Here is a 23,241-nt window from a genome sequence, read left to right as displayed (position 1 = left end):
TCCTTCTCTCTCTCTTAACACATACACACATGATAATTGATAAACATATGTATATAATCATATGCATATATTGACATCATTTTATTTGTGTATTTGTGTGAAATAGAAGCCCTAACATGGCAGCTCGATCGAAAACAATTCAATAAAAATAACTACATTAATATGATAAATTGATAACGCAAGTATTTATTGGATTAACATAAAGTGTCATTTAATTTTAACAATAATAATTAATAAAGGTAATAAAAAATTATCAATATATTTATAATAAATAACGTTTAAAATAATAACAGTCATTTGGAGCTTAAAAAAAAAAAAGTAAATATTATCATCTTTTTTTTTTTTCTTTTTTAGGGAATTATTTGTACGGTGGATATTACATACGTATTACATACACAATATTTTTATTTAAAAACTACAGTATAGTATCTTACTAAACTATTGTTTTTTTTGTGTGCTAGTAGACCAGTGTTTTTTTTCTCTCTCATTCTTCCAGTGGAATTCAAACTTTTGTAACGGTCGCCAAGTGTCATCAAGTATTTTATCAAAAATAAATAAAAATATTTACTCCAAAATAACAATTTATTCAACAAATTATATAGATTATAATAAAGAGTAAGTTGTTTTATTATTTTTAATATTTAATAATAAATAATAGATTTTTTTTTAATTTAATTTATTTGGTTTTTAGGCCAAGAGTATAGCTGTATATGTAAACAATTTTTGTCGATGAAAATATATTGAGTATTGACACTGACACAATTTGTTATTGATGATTTCGTTTTTTTTATTTTATTTGCAGGTAAATTGATAGTCAATAATGGAAGATCCAAATGAAATGCTTGTTTGTGCAACGGAATTTATAAAAGGTAATAATTTATTTATTACAAAATTTATTTTTTTAACTAAAATTTAAAAGAAAAAAAAAAACAATTCAAAAGAGAATATTTTTAATTAACTCATTGGTATATTGAAAAAAAAAAAAACGCCTATTATTTATGTAATATAATGGATTGAAAAAAAAAAATAAAGTATTAAATTATAAAAATAATTTAAGTAGGCGTAAACTGTTTAAGGGAACGTCAAGGACTTGTTAAATTGCGTTTAGATTAATTGTATAACATCAACAACAAAAACAAAATATAGAATGTGGGTTATTTACAATGTTTAATTTTGATTTTTAATTAATTTTTTTTAGATCGTTTTTACTTGGTGACATTGCAGACAGATATCAAGCCAAAAAGTACACTTGATACTCATTATTTTACAATTGATGATGAGTTAATATATGAAAATTTTTATGCTGATTTTGGACCACTTAATTTGTCAATGTTATACAGATATTGTGATAAAATCAATAAAAAATTAAAATCCATTGCATTGAGTAAAAAAAAAATTTTACATTATACAACATTGGATCCAGAAAAAAGAGTAAATGCTGCATTTTTAGCTGCAAGTTATGCTGTAAGTAAATTTATTAAATATAAAATATTATATAACAGCAATAATAATATTGATATTTTTAATTTTTTTTAAATAGATATTATACTTGGGTAAAACAGCAAATGAAGCATATGATATGCTTGATAAAAGTCCACACAGCCCACCTTATGTTATGTTTCGTGATGCATCATTTGGTACTCCATGTTTTCAAATATCATTGAGTGAATGTCTCAGTGCAATTGATAAATGTTATCATCTTGGTTTTTTTAATTTTGATGATTTTAATCAAAAAGAATATGAACATTTTGAAAGAGTACAAAATGGTGATCTTAATTGGATTGTTCCTGGTAAATTTATAGCATTTTGTGGTCCACATGCTAAATTAAATAATGAAAATGGTAAGAAAATAAATTTATAATTAAATAAAATATATAATAATCATGTTTTTTTTTTCTAGGATATCCATTACATGCACCAGAATCATATTTTACATATTTTAAAAGAAATAATGTAACAACAATTGTTAGATTAAATAAAAAAATATACGAAGCAATGAGATTTATTGAAGCTGGCTTTGATCATAAAGATTTATTTTTTGCTGATGGTTCAATACCAACAGATTCAATTGTTCGTAAATTTTTAAAAATATCTGAAAATACAAGTGGTGCTATTGCTGTACATTGTAAAGCTGGTCTTGGAAGAACTGGTTCATTAATTGGTTGTTATATTATGAAACATTATCATTTAACAGCACATGAAACAATAGCATGGATTAGAATATGTAGACCAGGTTCTGTTATTGGACATCAACAAAGATGGCTTGAAGATAAAGAAGAATATTTACATACATTAATTGATGTACCATTAAAAAATATTAATGGTAAACCACCACATCAATATGGCATATATACAAAAGCTGGAAGAACAAATGATGGTTATTTAACAGCAACAAAAACAAATAATTTAAATCATGATAATGTTTCAAGAATAATGCATCGTGTTGATGGTATTAAACTTGATGATAATAATTCACCAACAACAAGTACAACATGTACAACAAGTAGATATGCATTAATGACACAAGGTGATAAATTAAATGAAATTAAATTACGTAGAAGAGGCACATCAAGTAATTATTTCAATGGAAATTCAATTGGACAACCCTCTGTTGTAATGTAAGTATTGCTTTTTTTTGTTTCTTTTATCTATTTCTTGTTTTTCCTTTTTTTTTTTTCGTCGTTCTTTCTTTCAATCGAAAAAAAAAAAAAAAGAAAATCCATAACTTTCAGTCCGAATTTGGGACTTCTGCAAGCGAGAAACCAGAAAAGTGGATTAACACCACTTGTTGGATCAAAAAAGGACACAAATAAACGTCTACTTGCGCGTTCAACAACAACAACACTTGTTAAAAGGTCCGTTTAATAATTGTAAACTTGTTGGATTTTGTCAACTGTTAATATAAATTTTGCTTTATTATTTGCATTTCATTTTTATTTATATTTATTTATGTTTTTTAATAATTTTTTTATTTTGTGTTTATCATAAATTTACCATGTTGTATATATAAAATGAATTTTTATTATTATTAAAAAGCCTTTTTTCGTATTATTTATTATTTTTCTATATAATTAAAACAGGATTATTATTAAATATTTGTAAATTGATGATGGTAGTTTTTGAATATAAGATACTTATATTTTTATTTTATTTAAAAAATATAGAGCAACAAGAAGAGTGGCAGGAAATTGCAAGCCATCATCTTGTTTTGTTAAGCCAAAAACAATAAGTCCATTAATGACAAATAAAACATCAACATCAACATCAATTAAATCTGGTGGTAGTCCAAAATTAAGTGGACGTGTTAGAGATACATTAGCTGATAGTCGAGATGCATTATTATCATCAAGTAATCATGCAATAACACAATCATCAACACCAGGAATGGTATTGAGATCAGCTGATCGTGTCAGTAGATACAACTCACTACGACAGTAAGTTTATTTTTAAATAAAATTGTTTGTTTTTATTGCTTTCCATTAAATTGAAATACAAAGATTTTATTTAATCAATATTATTATGTAAAAAAACAGTTGAATAATTCAACTTTTATTAACATAAAGCATGATCATTTTATTTATTTGTTATTAACATTAAAAATAAAATAATAATTATTATTTTTTCTCTCAAGTTTTATCAAAAATTAACGATTATTTTCTCACAATTGTCAAACTACTTTAGTATATAATTAAAATACAAAAAATAATAATTATAAATATTTAAATTTCTTCTTATTTTTATTAATTCTACTAGTTGATTTTTTTTTATTTGTAAATATTAAAAATACTCAAGTATTGAAAACTTGAATTTTCAAGTCAATCGAAATAATCGTTAATTGTTAATTAAACTTGATGATAAAAAATAATAATATGAATATTAAACAAGTGAATAATATTTATGTTATTAAAAAAAAAAAAATCAAATAACATTATAATGACGTTATAATACAAAACAAATGATGTTAGAATATATAATGACTTAGTTGCTTGTGATAAAATAATAATGCCCCTTGATATGACTAACTAAACCATATCCTGGTTTTGCTTTCGTGTCTTGCAGTGCGCGCACTACAATTAGTACGAAAACAGCATTTATCAGATGATTAACCGATATTCTTAGTGGTGTTGGGGACGGAGAAATGATAACTCGTACTTCACGACAACAAAGAAAATCACACAGATTAAATCCAATCATCCAGTGATTCATATCAATTATCAACAACGATGCATACTACAATTCACTCTAATTATTAATAATAATAATAATAATAATAATAGTTAGCTTTAAAAAAAAAAAACAATGAATTTATTAAAACAAAAAGCTTTCTTAACTTTTAATTGTAATTTTTTTTTTCTTTTTTGTTTATTAATCTAGCATAGCTATAAGTATACTATCAAAATGTACTATTATAATATTTTTTATTTTAAAAATATTCAAATAATCATTTAATTATCATTAATTCATTTTTAAAAAATCAAAAAATAATAATTATACATACACATTACTATTAATTTAACTAAAAATCATTTACAAAAACATATTTAATTTAAAAAAAAGAAAAAACTGTAAAGTAGTTGTGATAATAATAAATATTGAATTTTTTTTTTTGCACATTCATCATTGTATATACAACAGTGTTCATAAAATATCGTTGTAATACTCACTAAGCAAAAAAACAATTATTAATTCGTTTAAAAAAATTGTAAAACTTGATAATTTTTTTTTTTTCTTTTTGTTTATAATTATACTCACGTGCAAACATAATATCAATATTATAAAAAATTATAATTTATATTAAATTACGTATTAGTTCAATAGTAATAATAAAAATCAAGTATTTACACATAATGATGAAAGGAAAAAAAAAAATACATGTAATAACTGTTTCTCATTAACTGTATTTAGATTTTTTTTCTTAAAAAAACATTAATTGTAAAAAAAAAATATATATATATAGAAAATAAGCACAGAGTATAAAAATAAAAAAAAAGCACACTTTTACAAATTTAGATATTAAAAATGTCTAGATAAAACATGTTAAATTGGTACTACATAATAAAATATATATATGATTGATAAAAATAGTAATAATTTCTGTTAACATTTTGTTAATTTATATATCTATACATTTATAAAAATAAAATACTAAAAAGACAAATAAAAAAAAATAAATAAATATGATTTATGTTTATTATTATTTAATATTTCACAACTGTACAAAAATGAAATAAACAAATAAATGTTTCGGTATGAAAAAATTTGTAATAAATATTTTATAAAAAAATATAAAAATTATCATTAAGTACAAATGATATTTATTCATCTAAATAACAATAATAATTATTATTTGATTAAAAAATATATTAAATAAGTTACAAGTGCCATCCAGTGACTTGAAAATCCAAGCTGTGACCATTTGTTAATTGTGTGAGAATAATCATAGCCAGTATTTTGAATATTTGATGTATCAAATACAAGACCCAAATAAGCCAAATGAAATACTGATAATATTAAAAATCCAATATTTATAATTACAATGAATATTGAATTTTTATTATTATATTTATGATGACATTTATTATGTTTACATTTTTTAGCAGCTATACAAGCATCAAATGTGTTAGCTAATATATTTCTTAATTCATATTCAACATATGTATAAAATCCAAGACTCAATAATACAGCAGACAATTGAAAATTCATACCATGAAGTAATGAACTTGTTAAATAAGTCAATATTATTGATATAAATTTACCAAATTTTCTCAATGTTATACGAAATACATCTGTAAAAAATAGATAATAATAAAAAATTAATAAATAAAACTTTTAATATATGTTTGTTTTTGTTTTACGAAATAGATAATAATAATTTTTATACATTGCTTGAGCCAATTGTGCATTGGAATATTCCAGGAGACAACAACTTGTACTAATGAACGTGGTAATTCAATGTCAAGTGGTTTTGTTACTGCTGATAGTGATGATGTGAATCCACCAAGTAATAATAAGCTAAATGAAGTAAATGATATAAAATAATGTGATGTTCTAAATGCTAAAGCATCTCTATAAGCCAATATCCATCTAAAAAAATAATTAAATAATTAATACATAAAATTATTGAAAAAAAAATTAAAAAAATTACCTTGAATGATAATCTGGCAATAACCATGATAAAATACAATTTGAAATACCCAAAAAAATCAAAGCAATTATAATATTTTTAATACCATTTAATATATTTGATAAAATTATCTTTATCAATTCATAATTGCTTTTTGATTTTTTATATTCTAATGAATTTATGTAGTCATTAAATGGTATCCAAGGACCAAATATACAATTTGTTGAAGAAAATATATATCCACTATATGCAAATATATTTGGAAAATTATTATCATCCATTTTATCAACAGATATACTTATTGTTTTCATAACAGCTAGCATAATAACACCTCTAATTTTATGCCAATCTTTTGGATTCATTGAAAATTCACTAAAATAATAAAAAACAATAACAAATTTTCATTTAAAAATAATACTCACAACTTACCAGTATAAAACAATTATTAAATTGAATAATAAAATTTCAATTAATCTTTTGCATTTTATTGTTATGTAAAAAGATCCATATGACAATAATACATAAAGTCCAAGTAAATCTAATGATTCTGGTACATAACGATGAATAATAAAAATTCCAATAACAATTGAAAATATATGATAAACATTATGTGACAATTTTCCTGTGAAAAAAAATAAAAAAATAATCAAAAAATTATGATTAATATTTAAAAAATACAAATAAATAATAAAGTAATTATTAAATAATAATTATCTTACTTGTTATGATAATACTAGAAATTATATTGAATAATATTGATGATAAAATTAATGGCAGTAAATATTCAGCAGTACCATAAACACTAAATGTTAAACAATATTTATACATATCATAAATACTTTCAGTTTCAAATTCTTCTTGGCCATCATCATGTCCACAAACTCGGTGATAACCAACATCATCATCACCACCTAAATATTCATATGGATTATAAATTTCATCATCAATATCATCATACACTTCTCTCAAGTCAACATCCATTTTTTAATTTTTTATTTTAATATATTTATTATTTACAATTAATTATTTATCAGTTTAATAAATTTTTCATTTAGATGCATTTCTTGCATGCCTTATTTGTTGTACAATAATAATAATAATCATAATAATAAATGAATAATAATGACATTTATTTTTTAAATTTCTACCTTATCGATGAAGTTTTTTTTTTTTTTCATTTGTTTATTTTTATTTTTATTTATTATTGTAAATGGAAAATAAGAAAGTCATTCATTTTGTTGCAAACTACAAAAACACATTGGTGTTTTTTATATTTTCATATAATTAAAAAATATAATTGATATATAATTATTAATTATTTAATTTATAAATATTTATTAATAAACGCATTTTTGTGTTTATTTATGGTGTGTTGTGTGTTTATTTTTTCAACTGTCATCTTCATTATTATATTTATTATAAAATTAATACATAAATAGTATATATAAATTTTATAAACAATAAATATACCTAAATAAAAAAAAAATATATTGTACATACAGCATACAGGTATGTCTATTGACATTTGACAACCACAACATCATCAAACTTCACAGTGTGTGCGTCTACCCATCAAAGAAAATGGTTGACGCACTAAAATTTTGCAAATAATAAATATAAATATAGGATATATCAATCATCATCATCACAATAATTAATAATGTATGTATTAATAAATTAATTAATATTAATTATAACAATTTTTCATTGTTTAAATTTGTGTGTTTTTAAGGTGCAATAATGTCAAGTGTTTTTGTCGTGTGATTTTTTTAATAATAATATTGACAGCTGTCGACGCGTCAATTTATCGGGTTTGTATTTAATAATTTAATCATTAAAATTTATTTATAATTAAAATATAATTCATTACTATATTTTTGATAAATCTAAAAAAAAAAAACTCATTGACAATATACATTTAGTGTTGTTTTTTGACAATTATTTTTTAATTTTTTTTGTTGAAAAAAAAAAAAAACGAGTATTTTTTATTTTTATATAATGTGATTACAATAAAGATAAAAAAATATATTAAAAATAATAATAATAATGAGTAAATATATATATAAGGAGAAATAAAAAATGGCCAAGGGAAGCTACCTGTCATTTTGAGGAGTATTTTTACATTAGTGTTTGTGTGTACATGCGATTGAGACGATCGTGGCTTTCCCTGGCAACAAGTGTCGATTTTCAACTCCGGAAACAATGACTTATCGACAAACAACCCACGCTCCATTATCCAGATTTTTTTAATTTATTATATTCAAAATTTAAATAAAAAAGTAAATTTTAATTAAACGCCTATTTATATATATTTTTTTTTAATAGTTTTGTTTATAATATGCGTGCTTGTTAAACAAACTTGTGGACGATCAAAAAATAATGATCATCTTGTTGAATGATTTTAGTGTAAATTTTAAATATTTAATTAAAAATAATATATAATATAAATAATAAAAATATGTTTTTGTTTCAGTGTAAAAGTGTTGGTTTTTAATTATATGAAATAATTTTAATTGTTATTGATATATGAAGTTTGAAAAATGGATAAACGACAGGATGCACTTGCTCCATTTTCATTTGGTAAGTTATTTTTATTAATTTCGTTTTTTTTTTTTTTTTTTCACAGGAATAATTATTAATTTAGATAATTAATTATGTTTATTGAATTGTCAATTATTTTATGGGATATTTTTAATTGTTTGTTATTGTCAAATTGATAATTGAATTTTATTTATTTTTTCTCATTAAATTTAGTAGTTGTGAATTTGTGGCCTCGAAATTTATGTACTTGAGAGTTAAATATATATTTTTTTTTTGTGTTGGTGTATATATATATACATTTATATTGACGTGTGTTGGTAATGTGAAGGGGTGTAAGGTGGTAAACCAGTCGAGGGTTGTGAATCAATTTCCAAACTGTGATATAAATTGACAAATAGCAACAGTATAAAATTTAAATATATTTATTATATATACAAAAATATCAAATTTTATAAAATCAATCTATTTTTATTTGTTTTAAAAAAATATAAAATCATAAAAGTTATTGATTTGTTTTTGTAAAATTCTTGTCCATGACATACAAATTTATCAAGTTTAAAAAATAACATAAAATTTATTTTTTTTTTCAGTGATTTAATTCATTACAGCAAATTTTATATTGAAAAAATGAAAAAAATCATCAAAAATTAACTGTTATTATATCATTAAAATTACAATCAAATGTAAATACATATTTTTTTGTTTTTTTTTTCATAATTAAATTAAAGTCTATAGATTAATATTTATTTTTTAATTTAGACATTTATTAATTTTTGACCTTGATTAATATTATTTTAAAAATATAAGAATAACAATAATAATTTAAATGTTATTGTTAATATCACGATAAGATATAACAACAACAAAAGTAACACAATGAATGCATCTCGGTGACCTGGTTTCTATTATAAATTCTTGTTATTCGTGCTAAAATTAAATACCTTAAAAGAGATATAAACGATAAACGTAGTTTCCATCGTACTCAATTTTATAAAAATAAAAACATTGTCATCTTGATTGTTGAATTAATATTAATTAAAAAATCTAAAGAATATTAATAAAAAATATTTTTTAAATCAATAAAACACCCATTGTCATCATGAAATGATTGAGAAAATTTAAAAATAAACTTGACCTCTTAAAGACTTGTTAAATAATAATAATAATAATGTTTTATTTTGTTATTTTTAATTTTCTAGATGATTGTCCAAACAGCGGTGAAGATAGTGATGAGGATGTGATAACTGATTATATTGGTTCTGAATTACCAGATTGTAATGATCCATCAATAATAAGCAGTGATAATTCTGTATTAAATACAAATGTAAATATGGATAATAAAAATATAAATTATAATACAAAATATGAAATGACATTAACACCAAGTGTTAATGATACTAAAAATACAACAACACAAATAAATATTAATAATCAACAAGTACCAATTGTACCAACAATAAGTATAACACCAAATTCACCTGGTTTTAATGTAACATATCCAATACTTGAAGATAATTTACAAGAATTACATGAAATAACAAAATGGATACAACGTATGAGAATAACAAAATTTGAATTACCTAAATTGAATAATAATAGAAGGCTAAGTTCATCATGTCCATCATTATGTTCACAATATTTAAAACAAACAAAAAAACAATTTGGTTTAATTGATAATATAAATAATAATTCTGATCCAGATTTAATTAATAATTGTTCAACAAATAGTTCACCAACACACTATCAAAATGGTAATAATAAAATTAAAAATGATTTATTAAATACTGATAGACGACGTAGTTGGACTGATGTTGAAAAAACGAGAAATAATAGACACAGAAATAATGTTGATGATGATTATGATGATGTACATAATCATTTACAAACTCAACCATTACGACAACGTAGTATTAGTTTGAGCAGTTTGGATAGTGACATTGATCTTGTTATTGATAGTAAAACATCAACAGTTAGTGTTGCTAATAGATCATGTAGATCACAAATAAGTACACATTCTTTAAATGAAGCTGATTTTGTTCAGGTATATTTTTTTTATATTTGAAAATAACTTGATAATTAATTGATAGACTTTTTTTATTTTATATAGATTGATTTAAAAGAAGTGGCAGCAAAAAGAAAAACCCAAAGATTAATGGAAACAAATAGTCTCTTACCCGGTGCACCAGGATCACGTTTAACACTACAAAAATCAATTTCAACACCGTCAATTGTCAGTCCAGCTGGTCAAAATAATGCTGAAACTGAAATACATAATGTACCATCAGTAACGTAAGTTTTTATATATTTTTTTTATAATCAAATTTTTAATTAAACAAACACTGCGTTTGTTTTGCTTTAATCTGCAATTTTTTAATAATATTTTTAATAGTAATTAAATTTAAACATAAAATAGAGAGACTTTGATTTTGCATGCATAGTAAAACAAAAAAAAAAAATATTAATTTGATTAATTATCAATTCATTTTTTTAAATAAAACATTATTTATTTATTTTAAATTATCTTTTTTTTTTTTTCATTTTTTTTTCTACAAGTATATACCTATATTTATATTTTTATTATTAGTTGATATATAATTAGATTATGATCATGTGTATGTTTGTAATATTGCACCAAAAAAAAAAAAAAAAAAAAAAAAGAAAAAAAATTTTTGCACAATCGTGCATGACAGCAGACGGCACGAAAGAAACGAGAAAGGTAGTGGAAGTGAAACTGAGACTGAGGATATTCATACAGCTCATGGTCATGCATATCATGAAGATTTGATACGCCAAGGATCGAGTAATGTTCAGGCATCTCTCGAGGAACTTGTGACCGAGTGAGTAAAGTAAATTCACCGAGGTTTTTTTGGTTTTTTTTTTTCATATATTTTCATTTAATCATAATAACAAGAGAGAGACAGAGAGATTGAGAGAGTAAATAATATAGTAAATAAATAAATAAACGGTCAGTATATTAATAATTATATTCGCTTATTTTTAATTTATATATATTTCATTAAAATAATTTTAACTAGCTTTAATGCTTGCAGAAAGAAAAAGAAAAAAAAAATGATATTTAAAATATTTAAATAATTAAAAGAAGTAATATAAATGTTGAAAAATTATTATTTTTTAAATAAATTATATAAATTTATGTCATTTTTACAGTGGAGTTGTTTATGATGATCATCATTCTGAAAAAAATCCACGAAGAAAACGTGGTTCTTTATTTTTTCGTAAGAAAAAGGTAAATAATTGATTTTTTTATTTTGATAAATAATTGATAATAATTATTAATAATTTTAATTTTTATATTAAGGATAAAAGTGTTAAAAAAGTTAGTCCAGATATTGGAACAACATTGAATCAAAATCAATCATCTAAAGAACAAATAACAAGTGATTTTTTAAAGTCAAAATGTATTGCAACAAAAAGTTCAATTAAATCAATATCAAATGTATCAATTGCTTCTGGAATTGGTCATGTTAAAAGAGGATCAACTGTGTCACTGCCACCACAAAGTTTAACGCGTTCAAACAGGTTAGTTTATTAAATTAAAATTTTTATATTTAAACAAATTTTAAATATTAAATATTAAATTATATATTATGCATCGAATCGTCGTTATCGAAATATTTAACGCACGCATCAGTTACACAGTCAGACTGACCCTAAAAGTCACTCTCTTATTTTCAAAATATAATACAAAGAAAAAGAAAAAAAAAATTAAAAGGATTGCTCCAAGGCTCAGCCTGACTTAACAGCTTTTTAATTTTATAAAAAAATTCATAGTTTTAATTTAAAAAAATCAAATAAAACAAATAATAATTTTATCAATAAATTAAATATTTATTTATCCATTATTATTGATTATTTAGTTTATAATATAATTTGCTAAATTTAGTCAGGTCAAATTAAATCAATATAAATTTATTAACCAGCTGCACTATAAATTTACTAATTGAATTTTCAACTAAGCTTTTTAAATGACAACAATGTATTTAAAAAAAAAAAAAACAGAGTAAAATAAAATGACCTCGTGGTAATAAAATTAAAATCATTTATCTTATAATCAATACACACAATTCGGTCAAGTAAAAAAATATTTAAAAAATAATAAATAATTGTAGTAAAAAAAAGGTAAAAAGACAGTAAGAATATTTTAAAAAGAAACGTTATAAAAAAAAAATATAATAGTAAAATAAATAGTAAGCGCTAATGCAGTGTGTGCTTTTTCCTTCCTCCGTGCATTTCCTCCCGTTGCGAACGAATACAAATGATATTAACAACAGTAAAAAGGATATAAGCAACAAGAAAACAGTTACGAGTTACAGCCCTTGGCGACGTGTAGCTACTAAACTTGGAGTCAAGTAAGTCTCCCCAGAATATATCACTGATGTGTTTGATCTTGACTTCTTTTTAATTAAAAAAAAAAAAAAAAAACATCACAAATTGCAAATACTGTTGATAATCATTATTTTCGTTGTTATTTAAACATTTTTCAATTTTGTTTTTTAAATTATTTCACAAAAATTTTGCACATTATATTATTATCTTGTTGAAAAAATTTATTCTACTTATTCATTAAGTTTATTTTTTTAATCCTGTATATATATATATTAATTGTCCTGCTATGCCTGAGCTATTATTACGCCTGCTATATGATAAATATTTTCTATCTTATAAAAGTTTTAATTTAAAAAAAATAACTAGGATCTTGATTTATTATTTATTTTTTTTTCTTATTTTTCATTTTAAATGTTCTGATACATATTGATGTTGTTTTTATTCTATAGATAAATGTATTTTTTTACAGTTGAAGCGGAAATAAAATAAATAAAAAATAAAATAAAATTCAATTTATTATATTATACTAAATGTAATAAAAATTAACATGATATAATTTATTTTTTTTACAGTCAAACAATTAATGAGGAAAAAGATTGTGATATTGCTGGACAACGTGAAATATTGAGGTGAGTGAAAAGAAAATAAAAAAACAATTTAAATAGGTTTTATAAATAAATAAATAAATAATTGTTATTATTAAAAAATAGTGGTAGTGAAGAATTTGATTTTGGTGATGATGTACATCGCATAACAGTGGATGACATTGAGGGTCTTGATCCAGAACTTGGATTAAATTGGGAAGAGCCAGATTCTTGGAGTGCATCATATGGTCGTACTGATGCATTACGTCGTGTTGATAATAATGAACGTGAAGTTAAACGTCAAGAGCATATTTATGAATTTGTATTAACTGAAAAACATCATTGTTTAGTATTACTAGCAATGGAAAGAATATTTGCTGATGGTTTACGTCGTAATTTTCGTTTTGGTATACAAGATATAGATAGAATGTTTCCACGTTTACGTGATTTAATTGATATACATTTAAAATTTTTATTAAAATTACGTAAACGTCAAAGTTCAAATGCTGTTGTACCAACAATTGCTGATATATTAATTGAACAATTTTCTGGTGATAATTCATCACGTATGAAAAGTGCATATGGTGAATTTTGTAGTCGTCATCGTGATGCTGTTGATTCATATAAATATTATTTAAATAATGAACCAAAATTTGCACGTTTTGTACGTCTTTGTCAAACAAATCCATTATTAAAAAAAAAAGGTATACCAGAATGTATATTATTTGTAACTCAACGTTTAACAAAATATCCATTATTAGTTGAGCCATTAATTAAAACTGGTACAGTTAATATGGAAAAAGAAAATTTACGTAAAGCATTATTATTAGTTAAAGAAATATTAAATGATGTTGATGCATGTGTTGCTGATAAACAACGTGAAGATAGAAAACTTGAAATATATAATAAAATTGATGCAAAATCATTTGCAACTCATCGTGGTGAAAAATTTAAAAAATCTGATATATTATCATTTAATAGAGTATTAAAATTTGAAGGTACTGCAAATTTAATGCAAGGACGTAATAAACCAACACCAGTTATGATACTTGTATTATCAGATGTATTAATATTTTTAGCTGAAACACGTGATCAAAAATATGTATTTTTTGTACCAGATAATAAAGCTGGTGTTGTATCATTACAAAAATTATTAGTACGTGAAAAAGCTGGACAAGAATCACGTGGTATTTATTTAATAAGTAGTAATCCATTAGAACCAGAAATGTTTGAATTAAAAGTTATTAAACCAAAGGATAAACAAAAATGGATTGATTCAATACGTAAAGCTGTACAAAATTGTCCACAAGAATTTGATAATGATGATTGTAATGATGATGATTCATCAATTGGTAATAATAATAATGATTTATCTGGTACATCAAAATCAGGTTATTCATCAGTATCAACAACATCAACATTAACACTTGATGAAAGACAAAAATTTATAAAAGCTAAAGAATTACGTATACAAAAAATTATTGATGATTTAAGAAATAAAGATATTAATCAAGCATTATTACTTGAAGAAAAAATATCATTACAAATTAAATTATATTATGCTGCATCATTATCAAATGATCATTTATCTGATAGTGAAAAAATTGATAAAATTGATAAAATTGATAAAATATGTAAAGACATAAATGATTATACAAAATGGACTAGAAATGAAGGTGTTGATTTAGCACAATTATGGCAAGAAGTTGTTGTTGCTGTACAAGAAGCAACAAGACTTGCAACATCATTATCATATTGTATACATAGTAGTGGTTCATTATCACGTAGTTTAAGTTCAGCTGGTGAAAGACATACTGAAGCATATATACCACCATCATTATGTATACCAAGAAGAGCTGAAACATTTGCTGGTTTTGATCATAATAAAGAACGTTATCCATGGCGTGATTTAAGTAATGTTGTACAAATACAAAATACAAATGATAAAGATATTATTGATCATGAAAAAGATGATGATTCAACAACAAATGATAATATTATTAATGAAGAACAACAACAATTGGCTGCTATTAAATTATCACATTATGTTTATAAATTATTTAGCTTAATAAGTAGTCAAATGAGTACAATTGATATATTAAATGCACAATTAACAACATTTAAAGATTGTACAAGTGGTAGTGGTGGTAGTATTGGTAGTATTCATAATATAAATAATAATAGTAATAGTAATAATTCAATTGTTAAATCATCTAATCAAAATAGACCAAATCCAAATCGTCAATTGGAAGAATTACGTAATTTACAAGATCAATTAACACGTGAAAAAGAAGCATTTCGTGCAACATCACAACAAGAAAAATTACAAATACAAGAAGAAAAAAATGAATTATTACGTTTACGTGAACAATTGGCAAATGAAAGACGTGATGTTGTTGAACAACGTGATCAATTATTTCGTCAAATTGAATCATTTGAAAAAAAAGGTGGTAAATATGTTGCATCATTACCAGCACATCCATCAAATCAGTTATCTGATACAAATATAATACATACAAGAAAATCATTACCAGACACAAAAAGAATACCAGAAAGAATACCAATCAATTTAATAAGTGCAACAAATCAACAAAAAGCAACAAATAATTTACCACCAATTAAACAACAATTACCACTTAAATTAGCAAGTGGCAGTAATAATAATAATAACAGTACTAATAATAGTAATAATAATAATAGTAGTAGTAGTAATACGAGAAATAGCTGTTCAACAATTATAAATAATAGTCCAGATCGTTATGATCGTCATACAAGAACAGGTAGTAGTCCAGCAGTTGTATCAACATCAGCATATTCATCACCAGAACTTGGTAGCAATCATAATAACGGCTCACTTGGATCAACAAGATCATTGAGATCAACAAGATCACAACCAGAACCACAATATCATCATTATCAACAACTGCAACAACAGCAACATCATCAACAATTACAACAACAACATTTATTACATCAACAACAACAACTACACCAACAGCAGCAACAACAACAACAACAACAACAAAAACCTGAACCACCGCAACAACCACTTGATGAAGAAATTATGTTTTTCTGACGACTCTTTCGTTTTGGTCGAAAAAATCAGCGTCCACAAAAACCGAAAAAAATAAAAACACCACCAACATCACCAGCAACACCATCACCAACAAGAAATCAATCAAGAGATGATCAACCGAGAAATCGTGTAAAGTCATTTTGACTTTTAAATTTTAATCTTTGCAATAATGATTAATAATTAATCTACTTTTGAGAAAAAAAAAAATTTTAAAAAAAAACAAAAAAAAAAAACCATTAAAGAGAAATAAAAACTGCAAATTAATCTACCCGAATTAAAAATGAAAAGAAAAGTATTCCAAAAGAGTATTTATGCTGTCGTACATTTTTAGCGACATTGAATTATTATAAATAAATATATATATATATATATATATGAAAAAAAAACTTGAAAAGTAGCTCATCTTGTTGCTTAGTCTCATCGTTAAAATTTGTTAAAACTGACTGAAAAATTTTCTAATATAAATAATTTGACTAGTACACCCATAAGTATAAAATACACATCACGTGTCCTTGTTAAAATTTACCTTGTTTTTTTTTTAATCTTATGGAATGTTTATTAAACAAAAAAAAAGATTATTAAAAGTGGAGGAAAGCTATATATATATATTATAAGCTGTGTGCATTTATATTCAACAATTATTATTATTTAAAAAAAAGCATTTTAAATTCAAAATTCAATACCAAAAAGATTAAAATTGCATGCTGCGAAAACTTGATCGAAAAATCAAGGAAAAAAAAACCTAATCTGATAAAAAAAAAAATATAATAAAAGACTTAATATTATTGTAGATGAAATTTTAAAAACCCAAGTTCGAAAAATTTAATAATTAAATATAAACAGCTGAGTTTTTCGTAAAAGTAATAATTAGTCTTGAAATTAAAACAAGTTAATAAAACTTATATATAAATGAGATTATAGTATTTAACTACAGAGCTGAATTAAATTTAAAAAATAATGTTAAAAATAACAAAAACATAAAAAAAAATAAATAGAATTTAAAAAACATGAAAAAACATAATAAAAAAAACAATTGTGCCTCAAATATTTAGTTTTCTCAATAGTTGAAATACTTGAATTAGATAAAACCATATTTTCTGAACTTTACAATTTTAAATGTCTTATCAATTCAACTATTCATTAGTATCATTTAAAATTTCAAAAAATATTTGTTAATGAGAAAAAAAAAAAATAATAAGCAATCGTCATTTTAAATAATACATATTATACGAAAATCAGGAAAAAGGCTGGATTATCTACTGCCATTGTTGCTGTTGTTTAAATGAATATAAATTAATATATTTTTTCTCGCAATAAACAACAAAAAGAATTAAATTATTGCATTTATTATTATGGCAATGGATTGTCACTGAGATTGTCAAATAAAAAGCTCATTAAATATATTTTATTTCATTTTAAAAACTGATAAATCAATCATCTGCAAAAATGCTACAATGTTATTTAAAAAAAAAGAGTAATAATTAAATTAGAAATAATAATATATTAGAAGTACGATAACTTTCTCAATACTAAATCGTGATGACAATAGAATTTGCTGTTATATTGTTAGTAGATAATCTATCATCGTGTCAAAATAATATACTTAAAACTTTGTTCGCATCGTTGTGTTTGCAAAAAAAATTAAAAAAAAATTGTCGTTATTGAAAAATTGTATTTATTAAGTATTAATTAATAAGTTGAACTATAAATTTTAATAAATATAATCGAAATAATATTTTAAAAATTCATTATGACAAGCTCAATGAATTTATATTTAAAAAAAAAACAGATGTGAATAAACGAACTTGAATATAATGGAAAATCATAAACAAAAAAAAACATTCCAATAATAATAATTAGCTCAAAATTATATTTAATCTTGATCTCTTAAATTCATAATATTTTTAGAATAAAAGAAAAGAAAACAATTGTGTTACATCACGTTAAAGAGGTTCAATGACATTTGATATGTCGGTTTATAATTTAACAATATATATTATTCGTTATTTAGATTAAAAAAAAAAACTCAAATGAAAATATTTGTTTGAAGTTTAAATTATTGTTAAGATTAAGTAATATTTTATCGGCCTATTTTTGCTCTTTTAAAATTAGAAAACTTTGCCTTTAACATTTATTTGCGTAAACAATCTTTTTCATGTGAAAATTAATAAAAAACTAATAATTAATAATTTTATTAATAATCATGTTTTAAAAAAATGAAATAATTGGGTATAAATTCGTAAATAAATAAGAGTATATTCACTGTGTCTTTCACAATATATATTTTATGAATCACATATTTTTGTATATTTTAATTTTTACTATTTCGAATTTACACTTGTATAAATCTTTCTCTATTGTGATATTGTGGACATTGATAATAATTGCCCAATACTTAATTTACTCTTTTTTAAAATTAAAAAAAAAAAAACACTGTGTTATGGATTGTTTGATTTGAAAAAAAAAAACAACTAATAAGCAAAAGTTTAGTATTTATCTTGCATTTATTTTTTAATTTTTTCTTCAAAGACTAATTAATCTTAATAATTTTATCAATTTATGTAAACGTTTATTCGCAATGAGCAGTGTTGATGAATATCTCTACTTCCACTTTTTTATACATAAAAAATAAAAATGAAAAAAAAAAAAAGAATATACTTAAATAATTTGCAATATGTTAACGATAAAACAGTTTTATATTATTCCTGTTAAATCGTGTATAAAAAAAATTAAAAAATCGTTGAAATACTTACATGAAAAAAAAAAAAATTAAATAAACTATATTTGAAAATAAATAAAAAACATGAATAAATTATATATATATATATTGAAGCTTATCGAGGCTTGTTACTATAACAAAAATAAATAGATAAATAACATCTTGCTGACCATTTGTCAAACTATATTTTCTATAAAGAAAAAAAAAAAAAAAAACAATTTAATAATAAATAAATAACTAATACTGTTTTTTCTTATTATTGTTGTGCTATAATGTGGAAATTTACATTTCCAAAAAGCTAGACATTCTATTTTTTTTATCATCACAAAAAACTACCATCATTTCACAAATTCATCAATAATAATATTAGCTGCCTCAAGAGAATATTTATTATAAATGTACATATGAAAAATTGAAAATAAAAATATTAATACAAAAAAAAAAAACAATTTAATAATAATTAAATACAATTTTTTTTCAAGTTTATATTTATTGTAAAAAATATTTTTTTTTTGTGTATATATATGAACGTGCATTAAAACTATTATTTTTTTTTTTTCATATTTTTTAAATTGATTGTTTTATCAAACATGAGGTAATTATTATTATTTTTTTTTTAATATGGTTTTGCACGATTTCCTTTATCACGAATGCTTGTTTTTCCATTCAATTTTGATAATGATTTTTTTTCCATTCTATTGATAATTTCTTCTGTTGGTTTCCAGATATTTAATAAGCTACTTTCTCCCCCAGTTACTAGACATCCACTCTGTAAAATTAAAATATAAGTGAAAATCAATAAATAAAATTTGTCTTTGATAGTAATTATAAAGATTTGAACGAAATTAATAACTAAGTGTTAAAATTTATTTAAATAATTTGATATCTATCATTTTCAAATGAAAAAATTGCTCTATAGAGATTCATCAAATTAAAAATTAAAATATATTTTTTTGTTTTACCTTAGTGTGATACCAACTATCACGAACAAGTTGTTCATTCTCTGTAAAATCTAAATAAACTTTAAAACCATCTGACTCAACTGCCAGTGCATTTAAATTCTCACTGTAAAAAAAAAAAATATTACCAATTAAATAATCGATTTTTAGTGTATTAAAAAAATTAAATAATTTTATCTGAATTACCTTTTTGGAGTGCTTGAACCAGCAAGTAAAAATGGTTCTCCATCAGAACGATTATGCATGTTAATTAAATAACAATTTTCAACATGTTCATTCTGTGAAAAATATAAAAAAATATAAAATATTGAAAAATCAAAATTATTTAATGCTAATCGAAATAATAAATAAATAATTACATTTAAACTTTTAGCAACAACTGCACGATCATATTTACCAAATGGTATTGCATCTTCATGATGCCATAATTGTAATTCATGTGTATGTGTTGTACACCATACATCACTGTTATCCAACCATCCAATTTTATCCTAACAAACATAAAATATAAATTAATTAGTCCCAAGTTTGATATAGATTTGTTAATTATTAAAAAATATTATTGTTATAAAATACATACCACTGATGATTCAGTATTAAGACAAATTGTTAATGCAGATTCTTCACTTGTTTGTGTTAAATCAAACATATTTATTAAACCATCAGTACTTCCAGATAATAAACAATTTTGTTTTTCTGGATGAAATGATAGACTAGTTATATCATCAGTATGAGATTCCCAATAACCACCAAGTAAATTTGTTGTAACATCTGCTGTTTTTGAATTATTATATCTAACATCCCAAAATAATATAAATGCATCACCACCAATATGTTCTGTCCCAGCAGCAAGTAATTTATCATCAATACTTATATCAAAACTTGTCAAAGGTTTTAACTTTCCTTCAGCTGAATTATCTGTTGTAATAATAAATGTATTTTGTTAATATTTATATATTGTTAAATGGTGCTTTATTTTCTTTGTATTTTATTTACCTTTAAATTCACCAACAATTTTTCCTTTAGCTCGTAAATCACAAACAGTTGTACCACCTGTACTTGTTGCAATATAAAGAATATTTTTTGATGTTGTACTGAATTTTGTGCCAACAATTGGTGATTTATTATCAGTTAATGTTGCAATTTTTGTTAATTTTTCACCCACATTGTATACAACACATGAATAATCTGACATTCCAGTACATACTCTAAATTCTGGTTCATTGCTAATTTATAAAAACAAACAAAATCAAGTTATTAATAATTTATTATTAGTTTTTAAAATTTTTAATGCTCACCTTTGTGTTCCACTGAGATTTAGAATATAATTGTCTTTTGAAGACACTGAATCTGACATTGACAATATCATTTCACGTTTTTCTAATAAAGAATGATTTTTATTAACATTATCTGGTGATGTTTTTAATGAACCATTTAGTTCATTATTCTTGGGCATTTTGATGACAACAACAAGTACTCTTTATCAACAAAATAAGAATCAATTGTTTAAAATAAAAAATAATTTAATTCAATAATTACTTGGTTTTTAAATGTGTTTTTTTTATTTTTTCTAAATTTGTTTTATGAATTGCAACGTGTTGGAGTAAATTATTTGTAAAAAAAATGGTGGTTATGTTTTGAAGACTGTTGTATGAGTCGCCAAAAATTTATTTGAGTGTACACCTTTACGACTGTGTGTGTTTACATAAGAAATTATTTAAAATACTGCAAAAAATTTAAAATAACAATGTGAACAATATACTCATATCTTGATAGAAATATAAAAGTAAAAAAAATATTAAATGAAATTATGAAAACGTAGTCATAGAAATTATGCTTAGTGAAAAACATAGAGCTCAGTAAATTGCAGTAAATCTTGATATGTTTTAAATACAATATATAGAAATAAAAAAATCCATAAAAAAATATAATTCTGAAATGATAAAAATTACTGCAATATCATTTCGAATTTCTATTTTGAATGTAAGTATATCCATTTAAAAAAGAAAAAAAATATTTTTCAAAGTATTTTGATGAATAAAAAATACTTGATTAATTTTTAATGAAAAATTTCAATTACATCGATTTATTGAATATTTAAATGGGCTACTAAAAATTGCCAAAAAAAAAATCAACATTGACACCAATAATTATCATCAATCCATGTCTTTTCCAGGTAAATTTTAGACTAAAACATATAAACTAAGATGATAAAAATCATCAAATTTATAAATATTCATATACATACATGAATCAAGTTTAATGAACATAAAGAAATAAATTTACATTAATATTCATAATATTTAATAAATTGTCATATCTGATTTTATTATCATTATCATTCATCTGTGATTTACGTATCTGTTTAATGATTCGTCAATGTGTTAATTATACTATATGCTCATGATTCTATTCTTTCTCGTTTCTCTATCAACATTTATTTATTGCAATTACTGAATAAACTAAACATAATGTCATGTTCAAAAAGTCTAATACTATGTGGTTATTGACATTGTTAAATTGGTATAACTTATGAAAAATTTCATTTATAAAACGTATATATTGACCATTAAATTAATAATAAACTTGAATAATTATGAGTCTTATGAATCCACGTTTAATTTGAAATATGTAATGATACTGTAAATAAATAATTCAATTATTCATATAATTATTATTAAATCTTAAAAATTAATTACATATATATTCATTGAATAAATGTGATATTTATATCTTATAGTATAGTACCATTAAATAAATGTATTTTGATATAGAATGAAAATTCAATATTATATATTATCATTGTATTTAGACTAAAACAGACTCGAAATACTAAAAGAACATAGTGGAACATGATAGAAATAAATTACATATCTATTTTTTAAATTTCA

General features: G+C 22.6%; 4 protein-coding genes across 17 annotated transcripts; 2 read left to right on the top strand and 2 right to left on the bottom strand.

Annotated features, from left to right (window-relative positions):
* The first annotated feature begins 60 nt into the window (after positions 1–60).
* LOC122851531 (dual specificity protein phosphatase CDC14C-like) lies at positions 61–5,293 on the top strand. 6 transcript variants are annotated; one of them, XM_044150810.1, is made up of 10 exons: positions 61–239; positions 355–615; positions 692–712; positions 803–869; positions 1,199–1,464; positions 1,541–1,841; positions 1,901–2,618; positions 2,733–2,855; positions 3,165–3,434; positions 4,060–5,176. In XM_044150810.1, exons 4-10 carry the CDS (start codon positions 821–823, stop codon positions 4,100–4,102), a joined length of 1,770 nt encoding a protein of 589 aa, XP_044006745.1. In that variant the 5' UTR covers positions 61–239; positions 355–615; positions 692–712; positions 803–820; the 3' UTR covers positions 4,103–5,176. The 6 variants fall into 6 exon arrangements, with proteins under 6 accessions (XP_044006745.1, XP_044006742.1, XP_044006744.1 ...); XM_044150807.1 differs by having other exon boundaries at positions 4,120–4,476; XM_044150809.1 differs by lacking the exon at positions 692–712 and having other exon boundaries at positions 4,060–5,293.
* On the bottom strand, positions 4,882–7,213 carry LOC122851534 (protein-serine O-palmitoleoyltransferase porcupine). The gene is made up of 5 exons (XM_044150816.1): positions 6,844–7,213; positions 6,554–6,746; positions 6,146–6,496; positions 5,882–6,084; positions 4,882–5,786 (listed from the first exon to the last, which is right to left on the bottom strand). Exons 1-5 carry the CDS (start codon positions 7,103–7,105, stop codon positions 5,344–5,346), a joined length of 1,452 nt encoding a protein of 483 aa, XP_044006751.1. The 5' UTR covers positions 7,106–7,213; the 3' UTR covers positions 4,882–5,343.
* A 116-nt stretch (positions 7,214–7,329) lies between these two features.
* LOC122851528 (rho guanine nucleotide exchange factor 18) lies at positions 7,330–18,146 on the top strand. 9 transcript variants are annotated; one of them, XM_044150798.1, is made up of 11 exons: positions 7,357–7,786; positions 7,857–7,935; positions 8,598–8,704; positions 9,865–10,706; positions 10,773–10,954; positions 11,356–11,502; positions 11,834–11,912; positions 11,985–12,205; positions 12,958–13,035; positions 13,585–13,641; positions 13,723–18,146. In XM_044150798.1, exons 3-11 carry the CDS (start codon positions 8,665–8,667, stop codon positions 16,670–16,672), a joined length of 4,596 nt encoding a protein of 1,531 aa, XP_044006733.1. In that variant the 5' UTR covers positions 7,357–7,786; positions 7,857–7,935; positions 8,598–8,664; the 3' UTR covers positions 16,673–18,146. The 9 variants fall into 9 exon arrangements, with proteins under 9 accessions (XP_044006735.1, XP_044006733.1, XP_044006736.1 ...); XM_044150801.1 differs by having other exon boundaries at positions 7,358–7,786; positions 11,359–11,502; XM_044150800.1 differs by lacking the exon at positions 7,857–7,935 and having other exon boundaries at positions 7,330–7,786.
* A 1,715-nt stretch (positions 18,147–19,861) lies between these two features.
* LOC122851527 (WD repeat-containing protein 89) lies at positions 19,862–22,083 on the bottom strand. The gene is made up of 7 exons (XM_044150795.1): positions 21,649–22,083; positions 21,347–21,576; positions 20,931–21,268; positions 20,710–20,841; positions 20,537–20,628; positions 20,354–20,456; positions 19,862–20,160 (listed from the first exon to the last, which is right to left on the bottom strand). Exons 1-7 carry the CDS (start codon positions 21,804–21,806, stop codon positions 20,008–20,010), a joined length of 1,206 nt encoding a protein of 401 aa, XP_044006730.1. The 5' UTR covers positions 21,807–22,083; the 3' UTR covers positions 19,862–20,007.
* Positions 22,084–23,241: the final 1,158 nt, after the last annotated feature.

The sequence above is a fragment of the Aphidius gifuensis genome, linkage group LG3 (genome assembly GCF_014905175.1).
Source record: "Aphidius gifuensis isolate YNYX2018 linkage group LG3, ASM1490517v1, whole genome shotgun sequence".
NCBI classification, from domain to species: Eukaryota; Metazoa; Arthropoda; class Insecta; order Hymenoptera; family Braconidae; genus Aphidius; species Aphidius gifuensis.
The sequence above is the reverse complement of the archived record's forward strand: the minus strand, read 5'-3'. Positions and strand labels throughout refer to the sequence as shown.

Excerpts from the sequence above, each read along its gene's own strand:
- LOC122851531 (XM_044150808.1), top strand. The coding sequence starts at position 821 with ATGGAAGATCCAAATGAAATGCTTGTTTGTGCAACGGAATTTATAAAA. Across the intron at positions 2,619-2,732 it reads GGACAACCCTCTGTTGTAAT|TCCGAATTTGGGACTTCTGC; the intron begins GTAAGTATTGCT and ends CATAACTTTCAG. Across the intron at positions 3,435-4,119 it reads AGATACAACTCACTACGACA|TGGTGTTGGGGACGGAGAAA; the intron begins GTAAGTTTATTT and ends CGATATTCTTAG.
- LOC122851534 (XM_044150816.1), bottom strand. The coding sequence starts at position 7,105 with ATGGATGTTGACTTGAGAGAAGTGTATGATGATATTGATGATGAAATT. Across the intron at positions 6,497-6,553 it reads TTAATAATTGTTTTATACTG|TGAATTTTCAATGAATCCAA; the intron begins GTAAGTTGTGAG and ends TTATTATTTTAG. Across the intron at positions 6,085-6,145 it reads TTGCCAGATTATCATTCAAG|ATGGATATTGGCTTATAGAG; the intron begins GTAATTTTTTTA and ends TTATTTTTTTAG.
- LOC122851528 (XM_044150800.1), top strand. The coding sequence starts at position 8,665 with ATGGATAAACGACAGGATGCACTTGCTCCATTTTCATTTG. Across the intron at positions 10,707-10,772 it reads ATGAAGCTGATTTTGTTCAG|ATTGATTTAAAAGAAGTGGC; the intron begins GTATATTTTTTT and ends TATTTTATATAG. Across the intron at positions 12,206-12,957 it reads AGTTTAACGCGTTCAAACAG|TAAAAAGGATATAAGCAACA; the intron begins GTTAGTTTATTA and ends TATTAACAACAG.
- LOC122851527 (XM_044150795.1), bottom strand. The coding sequence starts at position 21,806 with ATGCCCAAGAATAATGAACTAAATGGTTCATTAAAAACATCACCAGAT. Across the intron at positions 20,842-20,930 it reads TTAATACTGAATCATCAGTG|GATAAAATTGGATGGTTGGA; the intron begins GTATGTATTTTA and ends TATGTTTGTTAG. Across the intron at positions 20,457-20,536 it reads GGTTCAAGCACTCCAAAAAG|TGAGAATTTAAATGCACTGG; the intron begins GTAATTCAGATA and ends TTTTTTTTACAG.